General features: G+C 42.2%; 1 protein-coding gene and 1 long non-coding RNA gene across 3 annotated transcripts in view; one reads left to right on the top strand and one right to left on the bottom strand.

The window, feature by feature from the left end:
• LOC122548411 (prolyl endopeptidase-like) overlaps positions 1–13,324 on the top strand; it is a 205,495-nt gene extending 192,171 nt beyond the window's left edge. For both annotated transcript variants that reach the window (XM_043687029.2, XM_087982666.1), the window contains 2 exons: positions 2,935–3,091; positions 11,597–13,324. In XM_043687029.2, coding sequence (XP_043542964.2) covers positions 2,935–3,091; positions 11,597–11,888 — 449 coding nt within the window. In that variant the 3' untranslated portion in view covers positions 11,889–13,324. The remainder of the gene's footprint in view (positions 1–2,934; positions 3,092–11,596) is intronic.
• Positions 1–17,816, bottom strand: part of LOC148150648 (uncharacterized) — a 73,270-nt gene that overhangs the window by 50,593 nt on the left and 4,861 nt on the right. The window lies entirely within an intron of this gene.

The raw sequence follows: 17,816 nt of genomic DNA, 5'->3' as shown, positions 1-17,816 counted from the left end.
AAGGTGCTCTTGATGATTATACTTTCCAACAATACAAAGAGTGATTGGAAAAAGAAAAACCTTAGCAGGTTGAATTAACAGAAGCCTGTTTAATACTCTCAAACACTTTGTGTGGAGAGGCAGAGATCTGCCATTCTGCAATATTAAAGCCAGCTTTTATTTTACAAAGAGTTCACACAAACCAAAAATTGTAACTTTAATAACTGATTTTGAGTTTTGTCACAAGTGCAAACAATATGCATACCACCAAAGAGCTATATCATACTTCTAGTCAGATACCGTAGTGATGTTATTTTGCTAAATCATTTATTTGGTGATATCAGAAATGCTACTTTTTAAATTTATTCACAAATATAGGCAGTATTGGAAAGGCCACATTTATTACCTATCCCTGTTGCCCCTGCAAGGCTATCTTTCTCATCTACAATTGAGAAAAAGGCCAATAACTGCTATTACATATGGGCACCTTGAGGTGGGCAAAAAATTGCAACCAAAGAATGTGAGCTATCAGTGTGATCTGGAAAGGAAAACAGTTAGTGTTTAAAATGTACTAATGACAAATTAAGTCTTTCATGTTACAAATTTGCCTTTCATTGTTCATCATCTGTCATTTATCATTCATTACTGTCTTACAGTGATAACCAAATTTAATGTTTTCTTGGAAGCTGGATGTATATATATGTTCTGATTGCACAGTTCAGAATGCGCTAACTGAATCATAAGGATTCAATGAGGTCTGCAGATGCTGGAGATCAGAGTTGACGGTGTGTTGCTGGAAAAGCACAGCAGGTCAGGCAGCATCCGAGGAGCTGGAGAGTCGACATTTCGGGCCGGAGCCCTCCATCAGCAATGATGGTGGAGCCTTGGGGGTGGAGAGATAAATGGGAGGGGGCTGGGACTGGGGAGAAGATAGCTGAGAGTGCAGTTGGTAGATGGAGGTGGGGGTAAAGGTGATAGGTCAGAGAGGAGGGTGGAGCAGATAGGTGGGATAGGTCATGAGGATACTGCTGACCTGGAAGGTTGGAACTTGGATAAGGTGGGGAGAGGGGAAATGATGAAACTGGGGAAGTCTATATTGATGCCCTGGAGTTGAAGGGTCCCGAGACAGAAGATAAGACGTTCTTCCTTCAGGCATCAGGTGGTGAGGGAGGAGGCCCAGGATCTGCATGTCCTCGGCAGAGTAGGATGGGGAGTTGAAATGTTCGACCAGGGGCGCGGTGGGGTTGATTTGTGCGGTATCCCAGAGATGTTCTCTAAAGCGCTCTGCGAGAAGGCATCCAGTCTCCCCAGTGTAGAGGAGACCGCATCGGGAGCAATGGATACAATAAATGATGTGTGGAACTGCACGTGAAACTTTCATAAGTGTGGAAGGCTCCTTTGGGGCCTTGGACAGAGATAAGGGGGAGGTGTGGGCGCAGGTTAGTGGGCATGGACCTGCCCTGGCAGTTGCGGAGGGAATGATCTTTGCAGATAGGGGTGGGGAGGGAAATCTATCCCTGGTGGTGGGGCCCATTTGTAGGTGGCCTGCTGTGCTTTTCCAGCAACACACACATAACTGAATCATAAGTTTTGGCAAAACATGTTCAACATTAGTTTTGAAAGTGATTGTGGCTTTTAATTGAAAGTTTTAATGAATTAAAAGACAAAAGGGACAAGTAGATAAATATATTTCATAGTGTTTCAATATATTTCATTCTTGTACACTAGAAATTTCAGTTGATAAATTTAAATGATTTATATAGAATAAGCTGTACAGTACAACATGCTGATGCTGGTGGTGGCTGTAACAGGTAAGTTGTAATTTGTTAAATCCTATTAGCATGCACCTGACTGGGAAATATGAAGTGAGTACAAGAGCTAGGGGTGGAAATTATTGCATAAGAATGACTATGAGCAATGTTTGTTCAGTTTTCAATGAAAGCTGAACCAACGAGATTCCAAAAAATGGATAGATAAATTTATGATGTCTACATCTAACACACAGAAAATCATTTTCTTTGTTGAAATTAATAATGAGGGTTTTACCCATTTGCTGGCTTTGTTATATCTGACTTTAAAATGTTGCCTGCTGATAGTTTGCATTATAAATATGTGTTCATTTTAACAGAACTAGCATTGCTACCTCAAAAATGTTATTCAAGATTATTATTTCCAAATAAAAGCTGATATTGCATCTAGATTGATTCTAAGGAAGGAGGAGGATGTAATTAAGCTCCACATTTATTATACCTACTTCCTTATCAAAAGGGAAATATTGATAAATTTGTGATGCATTTCATTGGCTCAATTGGGATCCTGTTGGCATGTCAAACTAGAAATATCTGCGATAAAATGACTCAAATGATACAATTTCTGAAAAATGACATCTTGTTAAAGAAATGAATAATCAGAAACTAAACTGTGCAAAGAAGGATATTCGATTTTCAGTGTTGTTTTAGATGCAATGAAGAGTTATCTTTAAACATGCTTTAGATGATTACTGCATAACTAATTACATATAACAAGTTCATGAAGGCCTTTCTGCATGTTTATGTGGATATATCAGGATAACGTGTGCCAAGCTACTTTAAAGTGTGGTGCTGGAAAAGCACAGCCAGTCAGGCAGCATCCAAGGAGCAGGAAAGTCGACATTTCAAGCATAAGCTCTTCATCAGGAATGTTGTCGTCCGACCTTATGCTGGAAACGTCGATTCTCCTGCTCCTCGGATGCTGCGTGACCGGCTGTGCTTTTCTAGCACCACACTTTTTAACTCTGATCTCTAGCATCTGCAATCCTCACTTTCTCCTCACTTTAAGTTAATTTTGACCATTCTTATAGAATCATACAATATGGAAGCAGACCCATCGGTCCAATCAGTCCATGCCGACCATAATCCAAAACTAAACTAATCCCACCTACTTGCTTATGTTTCTCAATCTCACTCTCTTTTTCAGCGGCTTGCGTCAACCAGCGACCTGACCTCTTTGGCTGTGCAGTAGTGCAGGTTGGAGTTATGGATATGCTTAAATTCCATAAGTTTACTATCGGACATGCGTGGACCACTGACTTTGGCTGTTCAGATCACAAGGAACAGTTTGAATACTTAATCAAGTAAGTTGTGAATATAAACAATCAGAAAGATGCTCTAACGTCCTGTCAAACTGAGTAACAGAATCATATAAGCCAGGAACCTCAAGTCCAGTTCTAAGCATGTGTTGTGAGCTGATTGCCATAGCAGGAAAGGCAATTTATCTGAGGTATCCTCAATTTGAAATGATGTGGAGGTACCTATGTTCGACTGGGGTGGACAAAGTTAAAAATCACACGACACCAGGTTATAGTCCAACAGATTTATTTGGAAGTACAATCTTTCAGAGCATTGCTCCTTTATCAGGTAACTAGTGGAGTAGGATCAGAGGACACAGAATTTGTAGCAAAAGATCATAGTGTCATACGCTGATGCGATATATTGATCAAACCTAGATTGCTCTAAGGTCTTTCATCTTTTAGAATTGGTTGTAGGTTTTGATTCATTAAAATGTAAATCCCTGAACTTCTTTCAAGCCACATCCCTGAGATAATTTAAGGTTTTATATTTTAAAGAAAGCGACATCTCTGCTCAGACAATGCATTAAAGATGTGAGGTTAGAGTCTGTATGTATTCCAATCTTGAATCAGGCTGGTACTGTTTGCAAAGTTGGAATTTATAAAATGTCATGTGAATTATAAAAAAATTGACTGCCTACAGATTGTGTGCTTTATGAACAAAATAGAATGTATCTGCAAATGCAAATTCACACCATAGAACTGTGTGTCTGCATGCACATGAGGGACAGAGAGTATGAGTGTTTACATGTGAGAGTGTGTGTGCTCCTGAGAGAGCATGTGTATGAGAGAAGGTCTGCGTGAGTGTGAGTATTTAAGAGAGTGTGTACATGTGCTTGTGTGTGAATGTGAGAGCATACAGTGTAGTGGGGTCACCTGTAGCGTGACATGAACCCAAGGTCCCAGTTTAAGCCATCCTCATGGGTATTGGATTTGGCTATCAATTTGAAAGAAAGTTGTCTGTACAGGTTTGGACAATTCTTATGGTGCAATGATAGTGTCCCTACCTCTGAACTTGGGTTCATGCCCCACCTGCTCCAAAGTATGTTGTAATATCTCTGAACAGACAGATTAGAAACTATCTAAGGTAGGGTATACAGGCTGTTGTGATGCAGTGGTAGTGTCCTTACCTTTGAACCAGGAGGCCCAAGTTCATGTTATACCTACTCAAGAGGCATTTAATTACTTATATGAACAGGTTAGAAGAAATCAAAGTCAGGTAACTCAATTGTGCTCAGAAAATGTCTAAGGCAAGTTCAACAGGGTGATATGGTTCAGTGATAGTGTCCCAATTTCTGAGCCAGGAGGCCCAGGTACAAATCTCACCTGTTCCAGAAACTTAATGCATCTGAACTGGTTGATTTTTAAAAATAAAGACCTATGGCAGATCCAGCTGTTACTCATTAAGCAGTATCTCTTACAATAAATACATATGTATGAACCTTCAGTTCTCAGACAAATTGCATATTGATAGATCTTTATAGATGATCACAGTATAAGCTTACTTTGGAGTTGAAACTTTATTGCTGGAACAGCACAGCAGGTCAGGCAGCATCCAGGGAACAGGAGATTCGACGTTTCGGGCACAGGCCCTTCCTCAGGAATTGTGAGGAATTCCTGAGGAAGGGCCTGTGCCCGAAACGTCGAATCTCCTGTTCCCTGGATGCTGCCTGACCTGCTGTGCTGTTCCAGCAATAAAGTTTCAACTTTGATCTCCAGCATCTGCAGACCTCACTTTCTCCTCGAAGCTTACTTTGGAACTTTGCAAATGCTTTGTAACAGACTGTGAGGAAACAGAATGGAAGCAAATCTTTTTTTTGTTACTTTAAGGGATAGAAAGCGCATACATGCGAATGAAGAAATATGAGATTCAAAACTTATTTGAAGAACAAATGCAATTTGAAATAAATAATAGTGTGGTTATGGTAGGGGATTTTAACTTTCCAGGCATAGATTGGACTGCCATAGTGTTAAGGGTTTAGATGGAGGGGAATTTGTTAAGTGTGTACAAGAAATTTTTCTGATTCAGTATGTTCATGTATCTATGAGAGAAGGTGCAAACTTTGACCTACTCTTTGGAAATAAGGCAGGGGGCAGGTAACTGAGGTGTCAGTGGGGGAGCACTTTGGGGCCAGCAACCATAATTCTATTAGTTTTAAAATAGTGATGGAAAAGGATCGACCAGATCTAAAATGGAGGAAGGCCAATTTTAACGGTATTAGGCAAGAACTTTCAAAAGCTGATTGGGGACAGATGTTCGCAGGTAAAGGGACGGCTGGAAAATGGGAAGCTTTCAGAAATAGATAACGAGAATCCAGAGAAAGTGTATTCCTGTTAGGGTGCAAGGAAAGGCTGGTAGGTATAAGGTATGCTGGATGACTAGAAATTGAGGGTTTGGTTAAGGAAAAGAAGGAAGCATATGTCAGGAATAGACAGAAGAGATCGAGTGAATCCTTCGAAGAGTATAAAGGCAGTATGAGTCTATTTAAGAAGGAAATCAGGAGGGCAAAAGGGGGACATGAGATAGCTTTAGTAAATAGAGTTAAGGAGAATCCACAGGGTTTTTACAAATACATTAAGAATATGGAGAGAATAGGGCCCCTCGAAGATCAGCAAGGCAGCCTTTGTATGGAGCCACAGGAGATGGGGCAGATACTAAATGAGTATTTTGCATCAGTATTTACTGTGGAAAGGGACATGGAAGATATAGAATGTAGGGAAATAGATGGTGACATCTTGAAAAATGTCCATATTACAGAGGGGGAAGAGCTGGATGTCTTGAAACGCGTAAAAGTGGATAAATCCCCAGGACCTGATCAGGTGTACTCTAGAACTCTGTGGGAAGCTAGGGAAGTGATTGCTGGGTCTCTTACTGAGATATTTATATCATCGATAGTCACAGGTGAGGAGCCAGAAGACTAGAGGTTGGCTAAAGTGATGGCACTGTTTAAGAAAGGTGGTAAGGACAAGCCGGGAAACGCAGACCAGTGAGCTTGATGTCGGTGGTGGGCAAGTTGTTGGAGGGAATCCTGAAGGACAGGATGTACATGTATTTGGAAAGGCAAGGACTGATTAGGAATAGTCAACATGGCTTTATGCATGGGAAATATCTCACAAACTTGATTGAGTTTTTTGAAAAAGTAACAAAGAGGATTGATGAGGTCAGAGCAGTAGATGTGATCTATATGGACTTCAGGGCCACACTCTCTTAGAACTGCAAAGGACCCCTTCTGTACTACATCCTCAGGAGAATTCATACTCTCACCAAACAGTATTTCAACTCCATCACAAACATCAAAAACTAAGTACAACAAACTTTTATCTACCCACCTCCATAACCAGCGCTCCTCAAATGTTCCAGTAGATTCCCCCGGCCTCTGGAACTGCTCGGATGCCATTAGCCATGCGGCTGGTGCAGCCACCATCCCCACGCTGGTTGATGACGTCACTTCCGCCCCCATCATGGCCGCTTCCACAGCCACTTCCGTCCCTCACAATTCCTCATGCACGTGACATCACTTCCGCCCCTCACATCATCGCTGATGTCACACGCTCAATGACTTCCGCCCCCTCCACTGCCGTGTTTGCCACCACTTCTGCCCCCCCCCTCCACTGCCGTGTTTGCTACCACTTCCGCCCCCACCAAAGCCACTCATCTGCATTCTGCTGACACACCCCCCCAGATCTCACTGTCACCATCCCCGCCCCCCCAGAACCCTGAGGGGAACACCACACCTGCTCATGACTCCACCTCCATTCCCCCCACCACCACACCCACTCCAGTTACTGGCTCCGCCCCCACTCCCAGCTCCACACCCACACCAGATCCTAGCTCCCAGCCCTGCCGAGTTTTCACCATCCCTCCAGACCTCCCCCTCACTGAGGACGAACAATCAGTCCTCAACAAAGGACTCACCTTCATCACCCTCCGCCCATGCATCAATGAATTTAATACACACCGTGACGTCGAACACTTCTTCCGCCGCCTCCGAGCTTACTTTCACAATCAGGACTCCCGCCAACCTTCCGAGGACTCCTTCACCCACCTCCAACACATTGCATCCACCTGGACACCCCGTGCTGGCCTATTACCCACCCTCGACCTCTTCATCTCCAACTGCCGCTGGGACATTAACTGCCTCAACCTGTCTCTTCCCCCTCCCCCACTCCAGCCACTCACCCTCAACACGCAGCCCTCCAATCCCGAACTCGCCATCAAGCCAGCAGATAAAGGGGACGCAGTGGTAGTCTGGCGCGCTGACCTCTACACCGCTGAAGCCAGACGCCAACTCGAGGACACCACTTCCTACCGCTCCCTCGACCATGACCCCACCCCCCATCACTAAACCATCATCTCCCAGACCATACAGAATCTCATCACCTCAGGAGACCTCCCACCCACAGCTTCCAACCTCATAGTCTGGGAACCCCGCACTGCCTGGTTCGACCTCCTTCCCAAGATCCACAAGCCTGATCACCCTGGCTGACCCATTGTCTCAGCATGCTCCTGCCCCACTGAACTCATTTCTACCTACCCCGATACTGTCCTATTCCCCCCCCTAGTCCAGGAACTCCCTACATACGTTCGAGACACCACCCACGCCCTTCACCTCCTCCAAGACTTCCGTTTCCCCAGCCCCCAATGCCTCAACTTCACCATGGATATCCACACCCTCTACACCTCCATTCACCATGACCAGGGCCTCCAAGTCTTCCTCTCCCAACGTCCCCAACAGTACCCTTCCACCAACACACTCATTCGTTTGGCCACACTGGTCCTCACCCTTAACAATTTCTCCTTTGAATCCTCCCACTTCCTCCAGACCAAAGGGGTAGTCATAGGCACCCGAATGGACCCCAGCTATGCCTGTCTCTTTGTTGGTTACGTAGAATAGTCCATCTTCCGTCATTACATCGACACCACTTCCCACCTCTTCCTCCGCTACATTGATGACTGCATTGGTGCCACCTCGTGCTCCCGCGAGGAGGTTGAGCAATTCATCAACTTCACCAACACATTCCACCCTGACCTTAAATTTACCTGGACCATCTCTGACACCTCCCTCCCCTTCCTGGACCTCTCCATCTCCATTAATGATGACCGACTTGACACCAACATTTTTTACAAACCCACCAACCCCCACAGCTACCTGGATTACACCTCTTCCCACCCTACCTCCTGCAAAAATGCCATCCCCTATTCCCAATTCCTCCGCCTCCGCCGTATCTGCTTCCAGGAGAACCAATTCCACCACAGAACACACCAGATAGCAGCCTCCTTTAGAGACTGCAATTTCCCTTCCCACATGGTTAAAGATGCCCTCCAACGCATCTTGTCCACATCCCGCACCTCCGCGGACCCCATCCCTCCAACCGTAACAAGGACAGAATGCCCCTGGTGCTCACCTTCCACCCTACCAACCTTTGCATAAACCAAATCATCCGCTGACATTTCCGCCACCTCCAAACGGAACCCACCACCAGGGATATATTTCCCTCCCCACCCCTTTCCGCCTTCCGCAAAGACCGTTCCCTCCGTGACTACCTGGTCAGGTCCACAACCCACCCTCCCGTCCTGGCACCTTCTCCTGCCACCGCAGGAATTGCAAAACCTGCGCCCACACCTCCTCCCTCACCTCCATCCAAGGCCCTAAAGGAGCCTTCCACATCCATCAAAGTTTTACCTGCACATCCACCAATATCATTTGTTGTATCCGTTGCTTCCGATGCAGTCTCCTCTACATTGGGGAGACTGGACGCCTCCTAGCAGAGCGCTTTAGGGAACATCTCTAGGACACCCGCACCAATCAACCACACCTGTGGTCCAACATTTCAACTCCCCCTCCCACTCTGCCAAGGACATGGAGGTCCTGGGCCTCCTTCACCACCGCTCCCTCACCACCCCGACGTCTGGAGTAAGACCGCCTCATCTTCCGCCTCGGAACACTTCAACCCCAGGGCATCAATGTGGACTTCAACAGTTTCCTCATTTCCCTTTTCCCCCACCTCACCCCAGTTCCAAACTTCCAGCTCAGCAGTGTCCCCATGACTTGTCCGACCTGCCTATCTTCTTTTCCACCTATCCACTCCACCCTCATCCCTGACCTATCACCTCCATCCCTTCACCCACTCACCTATTGTACTCTATGTACTTTCTCCCCACCCCCCCCACCCTCCTCTCATTTATCTCTCCACCCTTCAGGCACTCTGCCTGTATTCCTGATGAAGGGCTTTTGCCCAAAACGTCGATTTTACTGCTCCTCGGATGCTGCCTGAACTGCTTAGCTTTTCCAGCACCACTAATCCACTATATGAACTTCAGTAAGGCATTCAACAAGGTTCCCTATGGGAGACTGGTGAGCAAGGTACGATCTCATGGAATACAGGGAGAACTCGCCATTTGGATACAGAACTGGCTCAAAGGTAGAAGGTAGTGGTGGAGGGTTGTTTTTCAGACTGGAGGCCTGTGACTAGTGGAGTGCCACAAGGATCGGTGCTGGGTCCACTACTTTTTATCATTTATATAAATGATTTGGATGTGAGTATAAATGTTATAGTTAGTAAGTTTGCTGATGACACCAAAATTGGAGGTGTAGTGGACAGCAAAGAAGGTTACTTCAGATTACAACGGGATCTTGATCAGATGGGCCAATGAGCTGAGAAGTGACTGATGGAGTTTAATTTAGATAAATGTGAGGTGCTGCATTTTGGGAAAGCAAATCTTAGCAGTACTTATACACTTAATGGTAAGGTCCTAGGGAGTGTTGCTGAACAAAGAGACCTTGGAGTGCAGGTTCATAGCTCCTTGAAAGTGGAGTGGCAGGTAGATAGGATAGTGAAGAAGGCGTTTGGTATGCTTTCCTTTATTGGTCAGAGTATTGGGTACAGGAATTGGGAGGTCATGTTGCAGCTGTATAGGACATTGGTTAGGCCACTGTTGGAATATTGTGTGCAATTCTGGTCTCCTTCCTATCGCAAAGATGTTGTGAAACTTGAAAGGGTTCAGAAAAGATTTACAAGGATGTTGCCAGGGTTGGAGGATTTGAGCTACAGGGAGAGGCTGAACAGGCTGGGGCTGTTTTCCCTGGAGTGTCGGAGGCTGAGGGGTCACCTTAAAGGTTTATAAAATCATGAGGGGCATGGATAGGATAAATAGACAAAGTCTTTTCCCTGAGATGGGGGGTGTCCAGAATTAGAGGGCGTAGGTTTAGGGTGAGAGGGGAAAAATGTAAAAGAGACCAAAGGGGCAACTTTTTCACGCAGAGGGTGGTGCATGTATGGAATGAGCTGCCAGAGGAAGTGGTGGAGGCTAGTACAATTGCAACATTTAAAAGGCATCTGGATGGGTATATGCATAGGAAGGGTTTGGAGAGATATAGCCCAGGTGCTGGCAGGTGGGACTAGATTGAGTTGGGATATCTGGTCGGCATGGATGAGTCAGACTGAAGGGTCTGTTTTCGTGCTGTACACCTCTGACTCTAAGAAGATGAGGATTCATGTTAATAAAATATACTCCATTATTGTTGCAAGCAAAAATCAAGTTACAGCAGCTTTGCAATATTCCAGCCCCAAGATGAGTTTCAAATATCAGCAATGAACAGTCAGCTTCATATGGTTCACATCATTTTCTATAATTGTGCGTTTATTATTTTCATTATGGCTTTTGTGAAGTTTTTGTCATTTTCCCCTTCTTTAGAATTTACTCCAGATCTTATTGACAGGGGGTTCTTTAGTTTTCCATCTATTAAACCATATGTTAACCTATCAATTCTACACTATTGCTGTAGCTGTATTAGAATGCTAAATTGATGTGTGAGAGAGAAAAAAAAATCAACTGAAAACAGGTCAGATGTTACAAGAACAATTGATTGTGTTGAATTGTGCCACTCCGAGCTCAATACCATATTTGGAATTAAGCATCCTTTGAATTAAAGCAGCAAGTTGGCAACACCAAAGGGACATCCCAGTGCATCTCATTGGTCAGGTGAAATTAGACAAAGAATATGTGTGAATACCTAACATCTTAACTCCCAAATAATTAGAGTTGTAGATTCCGTAAATCAAGACTGGGATGGTACAGTTTTTTTACTGTCCCAAAGATACATCTGATGTAATTTTATTCATGCTGTGAAAGTGCCAGTGAGCTACATTATTTATGATAGTTTTTACTTGTGCAAAAAATAGATGAAAACATTATTTTAAATTTATATGAAAAGGTAGGAATCACCGCTACAGATATATCAGCGACATTAGTATTGTGGTATTGAAGTCATAACCCAAAGTTACTACTAGTTCAATGAATAAAATTTCATTATATAACATGTATGTTTTCAGTAATTATCTGTTTTACCACAGAGTTTTAAATTTGATATCAATTTAATCGTCAACCTGAATTGTAAACTTAACTAAGGTTTGGAATTAGTAAGTCTTCTATTTCTTGACCAAGATATTGTGCTTCTGTAATACCCAATTCTTTAAGACTATTAATGGTTTCATATGTATTTTTTTTAGATACTCACCACTTCATAATATCAAACTACCAGATAATGGCATTCAGTATCCAGCAATGTTGTTGATGACAGCAGATCATGATGACCGTGTAGTTCCTCTCCACTCGATGAAGTTCATAGCTACTCTGCAACATGTTGTTGGCCATGACCCAAATCAGAGCAACCCACTGTTCATCTATGTCGATACCAAGGCTGGGCATGGTGCAGGAAAACCAACAGCTAAAGTAATTCAGGAGGTCACTGATATGTATGCCTTCATTGCAGAAACATTGCACCTTGAATGGGTCGATTGAGATAGGTTTTGTTATCTGTGCATATAATTGGTATTGAAGGTATAGTTTCAAAACATCTAAACAAATTTAGAATACGCATCAGACATTTAAGCATCATAAAGTAGTACGTTCTTTGGGATTGAAGGATATTTTCAGACCTCAGTAGAATAACTATTCCTACAAAGTAAGAGATATGGAATAAAAAAGTAGTTAACATTTAGCCGCTGTGTGCAGCATTTTGAGAAATAAATGAGCCACTAAATGTTCCAGTGGTTATTTATGCCTATAAACAAAATTTCCCGGTATTATAGTGATATCCGTTTTGTGTTTGTGTGTTTTTAATCTACATGGAATATTGTCAGAATTGGACATAACTTGAGATTATTTTACACAATTGCACCTTGTTCCACTTGAAAAGAAATTCAAATCTAATAAGCCTAGACTTAAGTACGCAAGGAGATTTTCAAATAAATGGCTGTAGTGATTGTCCATTTAAACTTTTATGTTTTCTACAGTTGAGGAAGTTATAGAAACATTTCATATGATGTGGATTTTTACTTTGTATTTAATACAATTCAAACATTTCTGCCCTTTCCCTTTCCTTCTGATTACCTATTACTCACCTCTACCAATGCTTCTGTTAGAATGTTAACAGTTATTTTCATTATTTAAACAATACTTTGGAATTGAGGTTTCTTATACTTTCCAGATGTGTAAATAATAGCTTTCCATTACTGTAGGCAGTTAGTTTGTGACTTTATAGACTGATCCACCCCACTACATCAGAATAGATCAACTTCCACGTGCTTGGCTGTATATTGGCCATTCATAAGCATGAAAATTCAGGGACACAGTAAACAATCTAAGTTTGTATCTCTGTGATGTAACTTAGAATATCACATTTTTCTGTGTTCTGATAGATTTTTTGTGTGTTTTGTCTGTTTAAAGAAAGCTCAGCACAATACATCTTGAATTTTTGAAAGCTCCTGCTGGATTTTTCACGGTAATGTGCAATTTCACCAGGTAGTAGAGAGGAGAGAGGTGTTTGAGATTTTGTCCAAAGGTATTGGATGCATTTCGCAAATCATATATTGTGACCCAGTAGAATTAAGTTATACTAATGCTGATTTAAAAGTTTTTTTATAAGGTGTAGGTAATGAATTGAAATAGAGCATAGGCGTATGAATTATTTGTCCTTGCTTAGTCTCTATTGGATATACACCAAAATAAGCTGCAAAATACAAAATAGTTTTAAAGATAATTTCAGACAGCTACATACTTTACCATGTAACTTCAGTGCATTTAAGTTGCATTTGACTGTTAAACAATATAATTTTTACCTCAAATCTCAGTTGAAAAAAGCACTAGTAACTAATAATTCAGGTTCACACCTCCTTATGCTGAATTAATGTACCAGGGTTTTAGTACCTGAAAAAATAAAATGCAACTTGCCTAAAGTTCCTGCTTTTCTGAATTTGTTTTCCATGCTAAGAATGATTTTACTTTTTAACATTGATACATGTGAACACCACCATCTCCAAGTTCCTTTTCAAGCTACTCATTGTCTTGACAAAAATATCACACCATTGTGATATTGTCGCTGGTATTAGTGATCAGTGTCCTCAGTCGTTATGGGGTAATGCCCTATTGATATTTGTACTGGACAAATCAAATTTCCATCTGGAACCTAGTTGGATACTTTTTTTTCACGAAGTCATATTGTACTAAAACATAAACATTCAATGTTACAGCCTATTTTTACAATAACACAAAACAAAGCTTTATTAATAACCAAAATGAAGATAAACAAGAAAAAAAAGCCTCTGTATTCTTTATAACACAAAATCAAAGATTTTTGAACACAATAGGAACAACCCTAGCATTCTTTATAGTTTGAACAAAACCAAAAGCTTCATACGGTAATCAGTTCACCCAGGTACAGCTGATAAACAAGGTTGCAATTCTATGCTGTGCCTCTAACAAGACCAGTCTAGCTCATTTCCAAAGGACAGAGAATTTATACAATCAGTAACTCTTCTTAATTATTATTGTCATGCTCCTGACTTAGTGCAATACTATCTCTGATGCGACTTCAATTCCTTTTTCTTTTTTAATTTCAAAACACTACATCAGAGCTTAATACATGCTTCTCTCTCAAATGACTTTCCAGCACACAAAAACGAAAGTCAGCATCTGGAACGTTTCTTCTCTCCGTTTCCCCACCACCACCACCAACATCAAATGCTCTGGATAGTTTCTCACTTGAGATGATGGGTATTATTATGCTTTAGAAACTAATTGTTATCTCCAAAAACACCGACAAACCCACTTGTTTTGAATTCCAAGAGCCCAAACCAGTGAACAGTATTAAAGCATGTATATAAAAATCAAGTTTCATCACACAGGATCAGGATCCCAGAACACACTCCCTAACAGCTTTCTGAGTAAACCTCCCCTACATTTCATTGCCTTCTGGAGGGCAACTAACTGTGGGCAATAATTGCTGGCCCAGCCACTGAAGCTTGCATCCCCGAATGAATTTTAACAAATTTGCAGTTCTTTATTTCAAAACATCCATACTTAAACTAGGAATAAACCCAGCTCATTAACATGGAACTACAGAAACAGTCCATATATATATATTTGTTAATGATTGCAAATGAAATCATTCCATCTCTCTGCAAATGCTTCCTTCCCTCACTTATTGATATTTATTCTGAAAATACTGATTGTTTTTCGGTACCTTCCCTAAGTGCTCATTTTTCATTTGCAAGCCAGTTAATATGCATCACTGGGTAATTACATTATCTTAAGTATCAGACTAGTTTGACAATCTTATTTAACATTCACCAAAGTGCAAAGCAAGGTCCTTCAAGTTGTAAATCCTGTGGACTTTGAGCAAATTTTTTCAGTTGTGTACTGCTGTGCTACATCTTTCCAGATGTGGGTGGGAGGAGAAAAGTTCCAGATGCTGACTTTCATTTTTAATCTGTGCTGGGAAGTTATTTGAGAGAGAAGCATATAGGATGCACTGTGTTTTAGAAGTTTTTTTTTAAAAAGGAATAGAAGCTGCATCAGAGATAGCTTCCTTCAAGTGTGTGATACTTAGGATCATATACAATATACCAAATCATAATCCAGCACAAGATAGTTGACTGATTTTTAACTTATAGGTTACACGTGACCTTATTTTTATGTATACAACTAAAAGTCTGGCAGTTCTAATGCACTATCTTGTCAAGCAAAATGAGCTGAAGTATTTTTTGAATCAGTCTTAGACCAGAGAACTAACTCATTGGTCTGGCATCATTACATTGAGCTTTGTAAAGATTATACAAACATCTAAGCTCAAGATACATACAATATCCTGACTGGTATGAAGATTTCCAATAATAGTAATTAATCTTCTCTGAACTTAAACAAATGAGTAGTAGCGATCATAAGTTTGTCCTTTAGTAGCTCCTAAGAGGACTTCCGGAAGTGGGAGTTGGAGTTTTGAGTTGAAATTTTGGAGTCGACGGGCACCGATGGCCAACATCCCCCACTCCCCCCACCCCACTAAAAAACCTCCCTGCTGTCCCCAATTTCCAGTTTTGAGGAGTCGCAAAAATGTTCGAACCTTGAACTGAGGTCCCAGTGGGCAAAAGTCCTGGAAGCAGTCTTTAGTTAAATAACTACTCAATACTGGCATAATAGAAATGTCCTCAACATTGAAATAGTTCAGGAATATGTCAACAACTTGTGCTTCATTAATTTTGATAGCATAACCTATTTCTCCATGAATCTAAAATGCTGATGCCCAATATAGAGTTTCAGTACAATTCTATTCCTTGATAGATTTTCATATCCGTTATAGTTCAGTTCTGAATGCTGAGATTTCAAATTGTTTGTGACTCAAAGGATTCTGTCATAGAGATGTACAGCATGGAAACAGACCCTTCGGTCCAACCGTCCATGCCGACCAGATATCCCAACCCAATCTAGTCCCACCTGCCAGCGCCCGGCCCATATCCCTCCAAACCCTTCCTATTCATATACCCATCCAAATGCCTCTTAAATGTTGCAATTGTACCAGCCTCCACCACATCCACTGGCAGCTCATTCCATACACGTACCACCCTCTGCATGAAAAAGCTGTCCCTTAGGTCACTTTTATATCTTTCCCCTCTCACCCTAAACCTATGCCCTCTAGTTCTAGACTTCCCGACCCCAGGGAAAAGACTTTGTCTATTTATCCTATCCATGCCCCTCATAATTTTGTAAACCTCTATAAGGTCACCCCTCAACCTCTGACTCTCTAGGGAAAACAGCCCCAGTCCAAAAAGCTTTGAGAAGATTTGTAGCTCAGGTTGATGTTCTGGATGAACGTTTGCTCGCTGAACTGGAAGGTTCATTTTTAGACATTTCAGCACCCTACTAGGTAACCTCATCAGTAAGCCTCCAGTGAAGCACTGGTATTATGACACGCTTTCTATATATGTGCTTAGGTCTCCTTGGGTTGGTGAAGTCATTTACTGTGATTATGTCATTTCCGTTCTTTTTCTTAGAGGATAGTAAATGGGGTCCAAGTTGACATGCTTGTTGATAGATTACTGGTTGGAATGTCGTGCTTCTAGTAATTCTCTTGCGTGTCTCTTTTTGGCTTGTCCTAGAATGGATGTGTTGTCCCGGTTGAAGTGGTATCTTTCCTCATCTGTATGTAAGGATACTTGTGATAGTGGTCATGTCTTTTTGTGGCTAGTTGATGTTCATGTATCCTGGTGGCTAGTTTTCTACCTGTTTGTCCAATGTAATGTTTGTTGTGGTTCTGTTCGCCGAGCTGGAAGTTTTTGTTGCAAACATTTCGTCCCCTGGCTAGGCGACATCATCAGTGCTTGGGAGCCTCCTGCGAAGCGCTGTGTGTGGCCACACATACAGACAACAAGCAACATGAATTCGACTGGGACAACACTACTATCATAGGGCAAGCCAGACAGAGAACAGCCAGGGAATTCCTAGAGGCATGGCCTTCATCCACAAACTCCATCAACAAACACATCGACCTGGACCCAATATACCAACCACTACAGCGGACAGCTGAAACTGACAACCGGAAGCGGCAGGGACAGACCACTATAAACACCGGAGGAAACATCAAAGAAGCGTTTCGCAGGAGGCTCCCAAGCACCGATGATGTCGCCTAGCCAGGGGACGAAACGTTTGCAACAAAAACTTCCAGCTAAGCGAACAGAACCACAACAACGAGCACCCGAGCTACAAATCTTTGCACAAACTTTGAATGTAATGTTTGTTACTGTTCTTGCAAGGTATTTTGTAAATTACATTTGCTTTGCTTGTTGTCTGTATAGGATCTTTTTGTTAGCTGCTGATTTAGTGTGTTGTTGGGTTTGTGGGCTACCATGAATGCCAAGAGGTCTGAGTTGTTTGCCATTCATTTCTGAGATGTCTTTGATGTAGGGGAGAGTGGCTAGGTTTTCTGGATGAGTTTTGTCTACTTGTTTTGGCTTGTCACTGAGAAATCAGCGGACTGTGTTCATTCGGTACCCGTTCTTTTTGAATATGCTGTATAGGTGATTTTCCTCTGCTCTGTGTAGTTCCTCTGTGCTGCAGTGTGTGGTGGCTCATTGAAATACTGTTCCAATGCAACTTCATTTGTGGGTTTTGGGATGATTGCTTCTGTAGTTCAGAATTTGGTCTGCATGTGTTGTTTTCCTGTAGACACTGGTTTGAAGTTCCCCACTGGCTGTTCGCTCTACCTTGACATCTAGGAATGGCAGTTAGTTGTTGTATTCTTCCTCTTTTGTGAATTTTATGCTGGTAAGGATATTATTGATGGTCTTGAAGGTTTCCTCTAATTTGTTTCGTTTAGTGATGACAAAGATGTCATCCACGTAGCAGACCCAAAGTTTGGGTTGGATGGTTGGCAGAGCTGTTTATTCGAGTCTCTGA

The sequence above is a fragment of the Chiloscyllium plagiosum genome, unplaced genomic scaffold (assembly GCF_037043375.1).
Source record: "Chiloscyllium plagiosum isolate Xiang-an unplaced genomic scaffold, Cpla_swu_hap1 HiC_scaffold_3, whole genome shotgun sequence".
In the NCBI taxonomy this organism is placed as follows: Eukaryota; Metazoa; Chordata; class Chondrichthyes; order Orectolobiformes; family Hemiscylliidae; genus Chiloscyllium; species Chiloscyllium plagiosum.
The sequence above is the reverse complement of the archived record's forward strand: the minus strand, read 5'-3'. Positions and strand labels throughout refer to the sequence as shown.